Below are 16,974 nucleotides of genomic sequence, written 5' to 3' on the forward strand. Positions count from 1 at the left end.
GCAGAAGCAGAAAAATGCAAGTAAAGTTGAAAAGAAGGACCTAGGGATCTTTCAATTGCTACATCTGCTCCTCTTTAGGCAAACATCACTGTAGGGTACCTGGTAAAGCAAATCGATTAAGTATTAACTCCAACTAGCCAAGTAATGATATACTTTTATTTTGAGGAATATGGAAAGCATAAGAGCCTTACATTACTCGCAATACATCTACCAAACTCCTACAACTTGCACTTTCCCCCAAAACACACTGGCATAGGGGACAGCTGCAACCTAAATTTGAATTAAAATGCTTGAGACTAAAATGTGATTCCCAAAACACATTTTGTTCCTTTTTGCCTAGGATAGGCATGCAGACCAAAACAGTTCTGAGATTTATAAACACTGCACATTTACAAGCAACAAGCAATTTCTGTTTCTTTTAAATTTTAATATCATATTTAATCACATCTGACATAATTCAGATTGGTTTATTTGAATACTTTGCATGTAATGTGCAGCCTGTCATAAAAATAAACATTTTCACCTCCGGAAGACCACTTCCAACAGCCACCTCTGCTGTGAAATCTCTGAAAAAAAACTAAATTGGGTTTACAGAGCTGGACACTAGCTGAGATGGGAACTATACATTTCACTTCAAATAAATGTTAATTTTTATTTATTTTTGATTGAACAGGGCAAATTGCAGAAAGTAAAACTGTTTACTCTTGGTTATTCAATAAGGCATTTAAGTGTAATGTAACAATGTATAAAAAGCTCAATTGTTTTAAACAATTAACAAAATAAAAAAGGAGGTATTTCAAATAAGCAACTGCTAAAGTACATTTGCAGCTTTCCTGCATCTTCTTACCATGTTGGTAAGGTGCAGGGTTTGTATGCCCCTCCCCCCTCATTTATTTATTTAAAATTATTTTTGTTAGTTCCCAATTACATTGGTACTGCTATCTTAAGAAACCAGAAGGAAAGACTTAGTTCAATGGTAGAGCACTGGTAATTTGAAGCACTATTATAACGCCCACTTCATCAGCAAGAGCTTGAAGTGAGAAGAAAAGCTTTTTGAATTAGCCATGCGCTTCCTGGGAGGTGCAATGCTGCTAATATTTATACAGAGGATTAGGTAGAGGACAGAAACAAGCTGACATTTTCCTTGTAGCTTCTCAGTTTCCACAAAAGGTCCATATTACTGGGAGGAATTCTGCTTTTCCTGTTGTGCTTCATCAGCGGTTCTTGCTACGTCTCAGTCCAAATAATCTTGGGGTGCAAAAGGTGGACATTTCATGGACCTGATGAATTTTGTTTTTTTTTTATTTAATTAAGATATTCAGCTCTTCTGCTTCTTCACAGCCATAAACCCACAGAAAATTAGTCAGATTTCTTATAATGCCTACTTATTGCAAAACAAATTATTTTGTTATTGTGGTAATGGGGCATCTTTAAGAAAATATAAGAGAAGGGTACATATTTTCTCATCTGATATCTTCATATTGGAACATCATTTGAGTGGTCAAACTATAACATTAAAAAGCCTTAGAATGTACTTTAGCCTAATAGTAATTCCTAAGCAGATACTTTGCTTGGTTTTGGTCACTTGCAGCATCCAAGATAATCTGTGGCATTCCAGCAGAAGCTTGTGACTACTCCAAGGTGGGAAAGACAGTCCAAGATATTTTTCAAGAGAATGTGAAGGTTTTCCACAACAGTATTGCAAGCTAGAAAGATGCTATAGCAAGCAGGAAACAATTTATAAGAAAATCCAGACTAAAAAGAGGTGGCTGAGAGAAAAGAGGAAAACTCAGAAGCTTTCAAACACTGTTAGGGTCTTGAATCCATGCCGGTGTCTTAAACCTTTCCTCTATATTCCCAGGGGGAAGGACTTTTCTTCCATAACTGAATTTTATAGCTACTCCCAACATCATAGGATAAAACGCCTCTGAACTGATCTTGGTTATGTTAAAAGAACACAGTCTTTTGAGACAAACACATATCACATCAACAGTACAGCAAAGCAGATGTTACTGACGTGTTCAAGAAACAGTGAAAACTTATCAGTTGTAAATGCAGAGTTTGAAGGATTAGAATGCAGATGGAAATAAAAGCTTGAATAATTCCATTTAAAATTGAATATCAAAGGACAGACAAGGTGAAAATCTATATCTGTTAGAAAAGGAACTGAGCTACTTCCCTGTTAGGAGTTCTTGTCCATGTTGCTAACTGCCCTAATACTGTATTAAATAAATAGCATTTAGTCTGAAATTTGTCTCTCCTTCCATAAAATAAAAGAAAGAATACATATTGCCCCACACTATGCTCAAAGTTAGTAGAACTACTATTTCAAAAACTCTTACAGAAGATAATGAATGCTTCTAATTTAAACTACAGTCCTCATGGAGGCTTCCCATTCAATCTGAATTTTCAGTCATTGCCTCGAACAAGATACTTCAGATGACAGAGTAAAGACTTTAAGAATGTCAGTATGGTCTCTGATGGCCACAGACACAGACCAGGTGGCAGGTACAGAATCCATCACCAGTCTCAGCTTCCTTATGAAAGGAAATAATTATATCATGCCAGGGACAGCTACTAAAATTCAGAGCAACTGGAACAGTATGAACTCCCCAGAGAAAAGCAGAAATGAAGGTAATGCAGTGGATACACAACACTTCCATCACCGCCATCAACGGTGATAACTCTGCAGTCAAAAGGATGAACTTAGGATTCCTTCAAAGGTTTCCGCTCTGCCCCTCTCTGCAGTGCTATGTGTGCACTACTAACACAGGTTAGTCACACAGTCACTCCGTATAGGTACTGCCTGCCTTCACAGATGCGTCAGCTTCAAATGACACACACAGCACAAGTCAGTTGTATATGGCCCCGATAACCTTGAACTTAACAAAAATATCTTGTCAATTGTTGTAGGGTTAGATGTGGTTGGTTTAGGGTTTTTTTGTTTGTTTAGAGGGGTGCCTATTAGCACAGACCTTAGCTTTGTACAAAAAAGATACCAAACAGAAGGTAATATTAAAAAAATATGTATGCATAAATCTTCTCTAAAAACATAAAAATGTAAATGACAATCCTTTGCTTATTGTTAACACTTCAGCCCAGAGTTTAAAGAAAAGGTACGTTTATAGCTGATTCTAAAATGAAAGCCACAACTCTTCCAGATTTCACTTTCCATATCTTCAGTGAAAAAGACAGGATAAAGAACGTATCAAAAAAGACAGATAAAGCTGAAGATTAAGTGTTCTGAAATATACTTCCTTGTCCTATTTTCCACTGATTTTATGTCCTTATATGGCACAATTACAGAATTATTTTAATGATACTGTCAACTGTGACAGCTAAATTAGATTCTACTCTGAGAATATGACCAAGGAACACTGGGAAATCATTAATGGGATTTTTGAATCAGTAGAGTTGATAATGCAACAACACAACAAAGCGTTAATACTGGCTGAACGCAACAAAGCTGAGCACACTCTATGTGCGCAACAGGGTGAAGATACATTTTAAACGATGTCCAAAATAAAGATTTAGTTGTACGGCTTAGCCATACAGAGTATTACCTGATTTTCAAGAATGCTAACCAAATATCTCCTAACACGCACATAATGAAAAGCAAAATTAAAAAGTAAGTATAATTTTTGAAAGAATGGAACATAAGTTCTTGAGTTACTGATACTTCTTGACAAAATTTATCAATAACTCTTTCCTAAAATGTAGCATACACACATATGTGTATTAACTATATTTGTATTCTTACTTTCCACAACCAAAAATTAAGGCAGTATAAAATACATGCAAAGAAAGTTGGTCAAATTTTATTCATTTATCCTCCCATAAAACTAACTTGAAATAACCGTTGGCAACAGATTCAAATGATTGAGTGAAATTCAAACGAATACATCAAGAAACTGCATCTCAGGAGCAACTCAAAACAGTCTGTAACATGGTCCATTGAAATGGATTTGCTTTGCAGTGAAGAACGTTATTTCAGTGTAGTGGGACCTTTGCATACCATTTCCAAAACAAACGGCGTAGCATGAAATAATTAAATATTACTGCCAACATACTACTAGTCTCACTTGAAAGTGATGGTTCCATATCGTAGTCACAATTGTTACCGCTAACCCACAGATCACGAGTCTTTAGACATATGCTTGCATTTTTGAGACAGGTAGAATTTCTTCAGCTTCTCTCATTATACAGATGCCTAAAGCATAGCTGCCACTTCCCACATTGAAAATTTAAGACAGCATGAATAAAACACCAACAGTGATCTCCTACATTCCTTCCATACAGTCTGAAGAGAAATAAACACAAACCAAATTGATAGAAAAATCCCTCAAAAAGGTGGAAGTAAAGCTAACACAATACTCTCCCTTTCTCTTTTGGGGCTCCAGGATTCTTCCTATGGTGTTAATTATGTGCTGCAAAGGCACTGCAGGGCTTCCAGGCACATGTTTGTTGGCAGAGATGCAGTAAACTGATACATTACTGTAGGTTTCATTCCAAGACATGTATCCACAAAAACACAATCTCTCTTAATATTGAAATAATATTTCATTGAAATGTAGACTTCCAAGGAGATTCTAGCTAACTGCAGGCCCTATCTTTCTCCTTTGTTCAGCTACTGCTGTAAAAGCCCTATTCAGTCACGTCTCAGACATCAGACAACTTCACATTACTACTAAGAGAAACCCAGTCATTGAACATAATTAACCTGCATATTTTCTACTCCTACAGAATTTAGCTAATTTGTAGCAACAGGGCTCCTTGGAGAAGACCTACAGTGTTCTCAGGCATTCAGGGATAAGTGTCCTTTCTCCCATCATTAAAAATTATAATTTCAAGTCAGAAAAGCTCTTGCTGTGGAGCCCTCTGCTGTCACAAATAATAATTAAAAACAAAACCAAAACCAGAAAAATACACAGTTACATACTCAGCTGGCCTTTGCCAGTTTACTTCCATTTTAAAATGTCTCTACCAATGAACATGCAGGTCAACTCATGGTCAAAGTGTCCAAAGGACATATTTTGCACTGTTTTGACGGTCTATAGAAAAACTACCAATAATGTAAAAAATCATATTCTGAACATTTTAGGTTATACTGACCCCTACAGATAGTAAATTAAAAGATTTATTACTAAATTTTAATTGGGTTTCCTCATGACTTCCTTTCAGATAATCTTCTTTAACAAATCTTAGAATTTTTGTATCGTTTTCTTTCCATTTATCTCATTATTAAGGCTTTAATCCTTTAGGTTTGGCTACTCCAAGTTACAGCCTTAAAAATTAAGGCTGCTACTTCTAAAATTCGAGGATTTTTTATTTATTTGTGCCAAGAATAATCTAGATTTATGTATCCAAATTGCATCACCCTGTACAAATTACATCACCCTCTTCCTCAGCCCTCTAATTGCATTACCTTAGCTATCAAAACAATAATTTTATACTCCAGCAGAAGAATATACAAAGCTACAGTTAATTTTCTTGCTCAAAATTGTATTTGGTTTATATTGTTTGTAGGGAACAGAGATGTTAAATAGTATTGGTCCCAGCATCATCCCTGAGGCTGCTGCTTGTTAACCGAACTGCTGGCCAACTAGGCGTTGAGCCTGGTGGTTTAGGAATTTACCATCTTTTTTGGCACCTTTAGATGTATGCTGTCTGCCCTTGTGGACTTATACGTGTCTCTATGTTACTTAATCAGTCCTCAGTCCTCTTCTGCAAGGGGTACTACCCACCCTCCCCAAATTCTACCACTAGCCATAAGAGACCACACCACTGAAGTGTAAGGCAAAGATGCTGAGCACCTCAGCCTTCATCCTGAATCACAGAATCATTTAGGTTGGAGAACACTTTGAAGATCATTGAGTCCAACCATTAACCTAACACTGCCAAGTCCACCACTAAACCACGTCCCTAAGTGCCACATCTACACGTCTTTTAAGTACCTCCAGGGATGGTGACTCATCCACTTCCCTGGAGAGCCTGGTCCAATGCTTGACAGCCCTTTTGGTGAAGAAATTTTTCCTAATGCCCAATCTGAACCTCCCCTGGCTCAACCTGAGGCTGTTTTCTCTTGTTCTATCCTTTGTTACTTAGGAGAAGAGACCGACCCCCGCCTCGCTACAACCTCCTTTCAGGTAGCTGTAGAGAGCGATAAGGTCTCCCCTCAGTCTCCTTTTCTCCAGGATAAACAACCCCAGTTCCCTCAGCCGCTCCTCATAAGACTTGTGCTCTGGGCCCTTCACCAGCTTTGTTGCCCTTCTCTGGACACGCTCCAGCATCTCAATGTCTTTCTTGTAGTGAGGGGCCCAAAATGGAACACAGTATTTGAGGTGTGGCCTCACCAGTGCTGAGTACAGGGGGACAATCACTTCCCTAGTTCTGCTGGCCACGCTATTTCTGATACAAGCCAGGATGCTACAGGCCTTCTTGGCCACATGGGCACACTGCTGGCTCATCTTCAGGCAGCTGTCAACCAACACCTCCAGGTCCTTTTCTGCCAGGAAGCTTTCCAGCCACTCTTCCCAAAGCCTGTAGCTCTGCATGGCGTTGTTGTGACCCAAGTGCAGGACCTGGCACTTGTTGAATCTCATACCACTGGCCTCAGGCCATTGATCCAGCCTGTCCAGATGCCTCTGTACAGCCTTCCTACCCTCAACACTTCCACCCAACTTGGTGTCATCTGCAAACTTACTGAGGGTGCACCCGACCCCCTCCTCCAGATCATTAATAAAGATATTAAACAGAACTGGACCCAATAGTGAGTCCTGGGGAACACCACTTGTGACCAGAGAAAAGATTTAAGTCCATTCATCACAACTCTTTGGTCCTAGCCAACTAGCCAGTTTTTTTACCCAGCAAAGAGTACCAACATCCAAGCCATGAGCAGCCAGTTTCTCCAGGAGGATGATGTGGGAAATGGTGTCAAAGGCTTTACTAAAGTCCAGGTAAACAACATCCAAAGCCTTTCCCTCATCCACTAAGTGGGTCATCTTGTCATAGAAGGTGATCAGGTTTGTCAAGCAGGACATGCCTTTCATAATCCCCTGCTGACTGGGCCTGATCACCTGGTTGTCCTGTATGTGCCATGTGGTGGCATTCAAGATGATCTGCTCCGTAACCTTCCTCAGCACTGAGGTCAGACTGACAGGCCTGTAGTTCCCCATATCCTCCTTCCAGCCCCTCTTGTAGATGGGCATCACATTTTCTAACCTCCAGTCAACTGGGACCTCCCTGGTGAGTCAGGACTGCTGATAAATGATGGAAAGTGGCTTGGTAAGTACTTCCACCAGCTCCCTCAGCACGTACCCTTGGGTGGATCCCACCCAGCCCCATAAGCTTGTGTGTGTCTAAGTAGTGTAGCAAGTCGCTAAACATTTCCCCTTGGATTATGGGGGCTTTGTTCTGCTCCCTGATTCTCTCTTCCAGCTCAGGGGCTGGGTACCCCGAGAACAATTGGTCTTACAATTAAAGACTGAGGCAAAGAAGGCATTAAGTACCTCAGCCTTTTCCTCAGCCTTTGTCACTACATTTCCCCTCCATCCAAAAGAGGATGGAGAGTCTTCTTAGCCCTCCTTTTGTTGTTAATGTATTTATAGAAACATTTTTTTTATTGCCTTTTACAGCAGTAGCCAGATTAAGTTCTAGTTGGGCTTTGCCCTTCTAATTTTCTCTCTGCATAACCTCAACACCTCCTTGTAGTCATCCCAAGTATGTTCCCTCTCATAAATGATAAACTTCATAGTTTTACTTCTCACATCTACTGAGTTTCTGCCTACTGGAGAGTGATGTCACACATTTCATCCATTTTGCTCTTTCAGATTCATCAACATCCAGCTGCTGGGCTCCTCCACCACTGGTTCAATGTTTTTTCTGCTGTTACAGCATGCCAGCCATATCAGTAGTTATATTATTAGTGCTGTTTAATGGCTAAGGGATGTTAAAAAATGCATATTAAGATGTCGGAGGCCCTGGTGTCACAGGGGAACATTTCAGAAGTTCTGGCGTTTTGTTTTGACGATTGCCCAACCTCTGATTCATGTCACAACGGCAACCAGAGTCATGTACCTTCCATTAGAGAGGCTGTAGAAAATAATGCAGCACTTTGTAGTAAGGTGTAGCCACCAGAAGGGCAGCAGGAACTGTTTCATAAAATGCTTCTATTCTGAGAGTCTCAAAAAGTCATCAGTAGAAAGGAACTGCAAACAAAGCAAGTACAGGCAGGGAGATGTGCAGTCAATCCCACAATTTTTAAAATCCCAAGAGAGACAATTTAAACTGCCACAGGAGCCAGGACTTCTATGACAGTGCATGCTTGTGCTGCTGCTCCAAAGATGCAGTGAAGCAGACTTGCCAGTAGCAATTTCTGACAGTAGCTTGAAAGATACAGGTAAGTCAGATACCGTGTCCTTCATTCACAAAGGGAAATGTGGCTCCACCCAGTAGCTTCCAGAAGCCATGGGCTCCCATTTGCTCTGGCCTGTCTGCCCTGTTCCATGGCTGTGACCTCAGCGTTTCTCTTCCACCTCTCTTGGTCACACTCTCCCAGCTGCACTCTGTTTCCAGGGGCTCCTCAGAATTTTGCCACCTCCTTCTCCCTTCCCTCACTAGAAACCCTCTTGTTAGCTGGAGAAATACCAAAGGGAGGAAGACAAAAATCCATTAAGTAGTAGTGCTTAATGGAGTAAAACTATCAGTAAATGACAGTGTTTAGGAAGTAACTCCTACCTAAGCAAACAGCACTGTTTATGGCATGTGCTTCAAATATTCTCACCCTCTTCTTCCTTTACTCACGGGATTTTCCTCTCCATTAGAAATTAGAAGATAAGAGCGAAGAAAGGGTTGTACTAATTGCGATGAGCCTTCCTCAGCTTAGTTCCTAATAATAAGTGCAAGTAAATACACACATGCATGCACTACCCCTCAAGTGTTATCAAGCTTTTATGGGACAGAAAGGATAGCTTCATGATGATACGTACTCAAAACATGAAATTTAGAGTTATTACTTGCCTCTGAAATAATGGTGAATACCACCAAACCAAGAACCCAAAAGCTACAGTGTACAATAAATACTTAAACCAAACCTAAATGCAAAGCTAAGTGAAAAATATTACAATAAAATACAGCTTAAAGTTTCCTTACACTATGAGCTTCCAGCAAAGTCGATCTTTCTATCAGCCCACACAAATCTTGTGATAAAAAAGGTGCATCTTGCTCATAATTCAACTTAACATGAATGATGATAACATATCTTAGTTACAGGAAAAGCAGGAGGTTCTCAATGCCTACATGCTGGTTAATCCCATTTTAAAAATCTGTACTGTAGAAGAGTAATAACACATCAGTAAAGCAGATTAAGAATCATCTGAACAACAGATCTCGAAACAAAGTAACCAAAGGGAAATGACTGCTGATTGGAAAGGCTCCTGGCTGGGTTTAATGTGTGTGTCATCAGGCATATTTACTCATAAGTAAATACAAACTCACTGCAAAATAAATTTGCAGACAGCCAAAGGTTAGTAAGAGTAGCACGTGAGGACAGCAAAAAGTCACAGGGACCCATGTGGCATATGCTAGTAGAAAGGTACACCTTAAAAGTAACAAAAAGACAAATAAAAGCTACCCAAAGTTGTAATTTATACTTTCCTGTTTTGAGAATGTACCTATTATTCATAAATTTGGGGCTGAACAGAATAGAGAGGCATCTTCAGAAGCAAAATAAGCAATTCCAGATATGGAAAATAATGCTCTTGATATGGACGCAAAACTAAAATCAGCATCTTCTAGAGAACATAAAGCACTGAAGGAAGGAATATGTAAGTCTGCAGTTTTGAGAAAAACTTAGAATGCAAACTAAGCTTCAATGTTTCAAGAAATATGCTTGTAAATGAATCTGTATTATTAATGTAAAATGTTTGCTTCATCTTTTGATAGTTCAGGTCTTGAAATACAAGTCACAAAAACTGTCAGTGAAAGAATTTCAACATCATGATCAGAAAAATGAGTTTAACTTCTATATGGCAAAAAGTATTCAGAAAGTAAAAAGTACACAAAGCTACTGGAAAAGTGAGTGTTACTTAGACCCTGAAAGCACAGTGTGGTATTGTAAGTGTTATTTGTGCCTGCAGTGTCTGTGAATGCTGTGCTTTTGTTCGTCTAAGTCCAGGATAAAAGCTAAAGTAGAGTTCTTGGAAGCAGTTCAGACTGTTAAATGTTTTGCTTCAACACAGATGTTACTAGCAAGTTGAAAATACTACAAAAATAGTTCTGACAGTCTCCAATTGTGACATATCTTTGGAAACTAATGCTAACACGAATCAAACAAGCTCTAGAGAGTCAACTAAATATACTGCGGAAAATACCTTGATTTTGAAGTTTACCTAAATACAACACAAGTTGAATTTTCACCTCTTTAGAGAAAGAGAACTATATTATGTACCCCGAGGAAAAAATTACTTTTTGATTCAATACTTAAACAACATCAAAACATACTTTGTTGTATGAAATATAAACACATGTAGTTTATCAAGTTTAGAAAATGCTTGCTAAGCATGAATAATTTTGTCAAACATCAAAAAGACAAAATTATGGAAAACAACAAAAGTTGGCATAAGAAAATGGCAACACATGTTGACTTTAATTGCAAGTTTTAATTTAAAAAGAACAAGTCCTGTAACTTTATTTACAAATACTATAATGAGTAACAAGCCCTGCTTGCTAAAAAGCTTTGAACACAGTAAGAAAGTCCTAGGAAGAGCCAATGGGAGCGGAGGTCAAAATAAAAATAAAACTGACAATATAGCACAATGGGCTTCTTTTAAAAAAAGAAAACAAAAAACCCACCCCAAGTAAAATGAAACCAAGTAAGAAAACAAGTGGTAAATTGCTTCAGCTCATAACACTGCTTTTCAAGAACAGTCCAGTGCACAGTTTTTAGATTCAGCACAGATGTAACTGCATGAAATTTTGTATCTTGACATACCAATATGGTCAGTTGAAATTACTGTGATTTTTTTGGCATTAAAATCTATCCACTGATGATTCAGGAGTGCTTTTTTTCAAACATTTCAGCTTTGTGAACTATCACTAGAGGTACATTTTTGCTGGTTTACTAGGAATACTTTAGAGTAGGAAACTATTTCTTACTTGTTCACTTGGGTATTTTGAAGAATAATTCTCTTGCTGCTTCAGTTTACAAAAGCAACGTAAACACAAACAAAACAATTCCTCCTACCTAAAATTCAATCCACACTCTTCTGCTTTCTAATAGGCCTTTCAGAAACTCCTTGAGTACACAGAAAGCTTTACCAGGTGCAGGAAAATTTAACACTGCTTTTGCAGGACCAAAGGAGAAAGAATCACAGAATTTTCAGAGTTGGAAGGGACCTCTAGAGATCATCTAGTCCAACTCCCCTGCTAAAGCAGGATTGCCCAGAGCACATTACTCAGGACTGCATCCAGGTGGGTCTTGAAAATCTCCAGAGAAGGGGACTCCACAGCCTCCCGGGGCAGCCTGTGCCGGTGCTCTGTCACCTGAACCGTAAAGAAGTGTTTCCGTGTATTTGAACGGAACTTCCTGTGTACTAACTTGTGCCCATTGCCCCTCGTCCTGTCACTGGGAACCATTGAAAAGAGCCTGGCTTCATCCTCCTTCAACCACCCTTTAGATACTTGTACGCCATAATAAGGTCTCCCCTCAGCCTTCTCTTCTCCAGGCTAAAGAGTCCCAGCTCCCTCAGCCTTTCCTCATAAGGCAGATGCTCCAAGCCCTTAATCATCTTAGTTGCCCTTCGCTGGACTCGCTCCAGCAGTTCCCTGTCCCTCTTGAACTGGGGAGCCCAAAACTGGACACAGTATTCCAGTTGTGGCCTCACCAGTGCAGAGTAGAGGGGGAGAATGACCTCCCTCGACCTACTGGCCACACTCTTCCCTATGCAGCCCAGGATTCCATTGGCCTTTTTGGCGACAAGGGCACATTACTGGGCCATGGATAATTTACTGTCTACCACAACCCCCAGATCCTTCTCCTCAGAGCTACTTCCCAGCAGGTCCGCCCCTAACCTATACTGGTGCCTAGCATTCTTCCTCCCCAGGTGCAGGACCTTGCACTTGCTTTTGTTGAACCTCATTAGGTTCTTCTCTGCCCAGCTCTCCAACCTGTCCAGGTCACGCTGGACGGCAGCACGGCCCTCTGGGGTGTCAGCCACCCCACCCAGTTTGGTATCATCAGCAAACTTGCTGAGGATACACTCTGTCCCCTCATCCAGGTCATAAATGAATATATTAAACAAAATTGGACCAAGTATTGACCCCTGGGGGACACCACTGGTTACAGGCCTCCAACTAGACTCTGTGCCACTGATCACAGCCCTCTGAGTTCTGTCCCGCAGCCAACTCTCAATCCACCTCGCTGTCACCTCATCTAGCCCATACTTCCTCAGCTTCCTAATGAGGATGTCATGGGAGACAGTGTCAAAAGCCTTGCTAAAGTCAAGGTAGATGACATCCACGACTCTCAAAAATCAAAGAAGAAAATCTCAGGAGTTATGTACTCTTGAGTATAAAGGGTAGTCTAGGGATACGTTTAAACAGTGACTTTCATCTTGCAAAAGTATAAAGAGAATGACAGTTTAAGGCAATGCAGCTAAACAAAGCTGGGTATTAAACTGATAATTGAAATAAAAAGATGTATAGATTGAAATAATCTTGAACTGTCCCTATAAGAAAATCGCTAAGTACTATTTACAAAATTATTTATAACTTCTTTTTTCTAATCCATCTTCAATATTTTGACAGAGACGTAATAATTTATAATCCTTTTTAAAAGCCACTATATAAGCAAGTAATTTCTACTTGTATGAGACATCACAGCCACCACAAGTTAGTGAAGGCATTGCTTTCACAAAAAGTGAGCTACCTCATCCAGTAAAAGAAAAGAGTAGTTCTCAGAACGACATGAAGGAAAAAACATCCCACTCAGCTTCTCAGTGACGTATACCTGCAGTACTGGACTGACAGTGTAGATTACTTACATTTATTTACGTCAATCATCTGAAAAAAAAAATACAGTTTACTAAATGTACCTTTTTTAAAGTTAGCTATTTAAAATACACAATTAGTATTTGGGTGACTTAGACCTTTGAGATACAGAGCCATGGATAAATCAGATGAACACCAATTTTAGTTACCTGTGGTTTCAAATCCTTGAAAACTTACACTATCGTACTTTTTCCATGGCTCAAACAGCAAACCTAAGGTTAAAAACGTAATTTGATTTATCCCTTAAATTTCAAAGTGTGTGGGGGTTCCTCCATAGAGGCTGGTTTCATTATTTTGAAGTCTAGTGGCAAGTTCTTGTAACTCAAGACAAAAAAAAATATATTGTAATTGGATAATGCAAAGCTAACCAGTATTACCTTAATGCACGTCATACCTGGACTCCTACAGTATATGTGACCATCAGATTATGTTTAAAACACAGAGTTATACTATCAAAAGACATAAAATAGCAACAGAAGAGCACACCCAGGATCCCAGAGTGATGCGCTAACAGCAGCATTTATTTTCAGAAACCATTTTTCACAATATTAACTGGATGACAGTGCAAGTAGAAGAGAGTCTTGAAAAAGCTAGCACTTTTATCCGTGGGGACTGCAAAGATCTAGCCAGAACTAGTCCTTCTGTTCTCAGTTGTGTGACCATAAACCCAGGTTGTGCTGTGAGAACATCCAAGGAAGACTGTTTTCTTAAGGATTTCTCTGCTATGTGCCATATTCCAACCTATCCATAACCCCTTCACATTCCCTACAAGCACTCACACAGACACCTGGAATTGCCCTTCAGATAACCCTTCCTCCCACATCTGCCTGTACAGACCCTGTCTTTGTCCCCTCTCACTAAAAGCAGCTTATGCTCCAGCCACCGCCCCATGACTGGTGCGCTCACAGGCCTGCTGGAGAAGCCACACAGACTGCTGGGCTCAACTAACGCTCCTCTAAGAGACAGGACATTCACTTGGGTTTTTTACCTCCTCCACCCAGCTTTCAGTTTTCAAAGACATTTCTGAGACCTTTAGCACTACCCAGACATAGAAATATGCCTCATTACCTTAAACCAGGCTTAAAAGAAAATTTGTTTTTAGACCACATCAGAAAGTACCATATTGAAAGCCGTTGAAAATATCACACTTGTAAACCAAGGGAAAAATCTGTATGTTGCTTCATGTTAAAACATAAAATGTGTTCAAAGAATGGCTTAATGTCATCAGCTGCTTAAATAATACTGGGATTAACTTTTATTTTTATGGTAGGACTATTCAGGTAAATAGAGCATTATTGTTTCCTTCTAGATGTATTCAAAATCGCAATGCTGTGATCCTTTGACAGCAACACTGAGAAAAATAATGCAGACCTTTTTATAATGTAATGAGCTACATGCTATTTTACACCTTCCTTCAAGTTCTTGCTCCAGGTAGAAGAGTTGTCACTCTCAAGAAAAAGCATCAGTCCTCAGCAAAAAAAGGCGATATTTGAAAGGCATAGACCCAAGAGGAAGGAAAAAGGCTTACATAAATCGTTTAGCTTCTCACAATGCTTAGCACAAGCATAATTTTAGAGGGCTCACTCCTGATAACTGATTGCTTGGTGCCAGCAGTACACAAGAAAGTGCGTTAACCTTAAAGCTACACATATTCTCTATTTTAATGCTTTGAGCTTTACAACCACCATTCCGCTTCAGACCTTTTCTCCTTTGCCTGACCCTCAGCTACATTTATATTATCCTAAATACAGTGCACTGACAGTAGTGCAAACACCTACTTACAGGAATCATCCAGTTGGCCAGGTCACCGTACTTAGACACCTGCATAGCTCCAAGCATTGTCAAATCGACATGGCCTCTGGCAACAGAAAGTGTGTAATTAGCATATCATGTTCAAGTAACAGCCCACAGATCTTAACAAGCTTTTGTTCACATTCTCATTACATCAATATAAAGACAGTGGCATACCACAGAGGTAGCAACCATTTTGTCACACGTGTAGTTGGGGTTTTTTTTCTCCTCTAGATGTACTGCTAATGCAAATTTTTCTGTCTGCCTACTGAGCCTCAGAAATGATATTACTTTTGTCTGGTTTTGGTTAATTGCATGCACAGTCAATCAGCTCTGAACTCATACTTCTAAGTGCACTCCTTCACATATTTACATGTGCTCATTATCTTTTCAGAGCCATTAGGATTTAGTGTTTGTTTGCATCCAACCTCCTTCCCGAAAAACAAACAAAAAACAGGTGCAGACGGTGAATTTCCATTAGGGAGGTGGAATGAGGATCATAGCTGCAAGCTGAGCAAAGAGAGTATACAGAGTGCAAGTACAGATTAGATACTTGGAAATGACCAAAAAGTAGTTGTTAAAACACAAATGTGTTTATATATGGCCAGGTGGTGGTAGACATGAACATCACTACAGTATCTACTAGTTACAGTGTTTTTCCAATTGCTAGACCTAATCCTCTGTAAACCATCCCTGATTAAGTCCATGATCATTTTACAGGTTGTTAAATGCTAACCATATTTCAAAGAATTACTAATGAGTTCAGTCACTGACTCAGTTTATTATTTTCATGTTTCAAAAGATCAGGATTTGTGTTGTTACGTACCCTCTTATCATTGCAAATGATTCATCGCTAGAGAAATAGGAAGAACCTGGAAGAACAGTGACTGTCTCCTTACCTGTAAAAGAAATAAGCTATAGTATGTATGTATTTTGTCTCTCTGGCAAACAAAGTCACAGCTATTAACCAAGAAATAAGGTTGGGGTTTTTTTATCAAATTCCTTTGGATTCTGTACAGCTATGGACCTGATAACACTTACTAGTCACATGTAAACCTTAAAAGTCATAACGAGTTATGAAGCAGTTTGTTACAGTTTCTAATGACAGGATTGCCCACTCTTTGATCACCAGCAGTTCCAGGCAAGAAGTCACTGACACCAGAGGTTAAGAAACCTCTGTGGACTTCAACTTTCTGCTTTATCCACAGAGAAAGTAAAAGGTATCTCTCCTGCGATACAGAGAAAGAGCACCTTAAGGAGACAGAGGGGTTGGAGAAGAGTAAGTAGACCAGATTGAATAGTCTGGAGTGATAATGATGTAGAATACAGAAAAATAAATCACAGATCTAGTCTACTCTTGCATTGTTAAAGTGTACAAGAAAATGCGCTTCTGTGTGCTGTACTGTTCTATGCACAGTGCTTGGGTCAAGCAAAGGAGCACACATGGAAGTATCTTATCTTGAGTCTGTCCAGAGCCCTCTCTTTCCTCTTCTGCCACCACTTTGAATAAGTCTAAACAACAACCATGGGTACAGAGTGCCTCTGGAAAGGTGTAAGAAACACAGCTGAAGGTGTAATTATAAACTAAGCAGGGGAAAACAGAAAGAAAAAAAAACCCCAAAACACAAAAGACTTCAGCACCAGATGACACTGTGAAGAAAAAGTCACTGTAACAAGAAAGGGGAAGAAGAATGAGACATCATTATACATTTTCCAGAACATAGGGGAAAAGACACAATGAATTAACTAAGAGGATGGGAAAAGGGAAGGAAACACTGTAGGAAAGTTAAAATAGAGATCAAAGTTACCTGTTTTAATTTATTGAGTCCCCTTTATGTGTATTATGTGCCAAGACATTGTATCGAAATTAAATTTTGACACAAAATAGTACAGAATTAAGGTCATACAAGCGGTCTTGCAGTCTGATCCCAAGAATTTACCATGCAAACATCCAGACCCACTGAGACTGCCTGAATTGTCTTTCCCAATGGAGCAGAAGAGACAACACAGCCTACAAGCAGCAACATGGAGTGAGAACCCTGGGATAAAGCAAAAGCTAATGCAATGCTGAGAAGAAAGAGGCACAGGCTGAGGATCACAGAATAACTGTAGCAAGAGCACTGTATTACCCACTTG

General features: G+C 39.5%; 1 protein-coding gene across 1 annotated transcript in view; it reads right to left on the reverse strand.

The window, feature by feature from the left end:
• The window catches only part of OXCT1 (3-oxoacid CoA-transferase 1), a 90,897-nt gene that overhangs the window by 19,882 nt on the left and 54,041 nt on the right, over positions 1-16,974 (reverse strand). Inside the window, exons 12-13 of the mRNA XM_082497967.1 lie at positions 15,665-15,737; positions 14,830-14,905 (exon numbers count right to left, since the gene is read on the reverse strand). Of these exons, the coding sequence (XP_082354093.1) occupies positions 14,830-14,905; positions 15,665-15,737 (149 nt within the window). The remainder of the gene's footprint in view (positions 1-14,829; positions 14,906-15,664; positions 15,738-16,974) is intronic.

The sequence above is a fragment of the Vanellus vanellus genome, assembly GCF_965231255.1.
Source record: "Vanellus vanellus genome assembly, chromosome: Z".
Classification (NCBI taxonomy): domain Eukaryota; kingdom Metazoa; phylum Chordata; class Aves; order Charadriiformes; family Charadriidae; genus Vanellus; species Vanellus vanellus.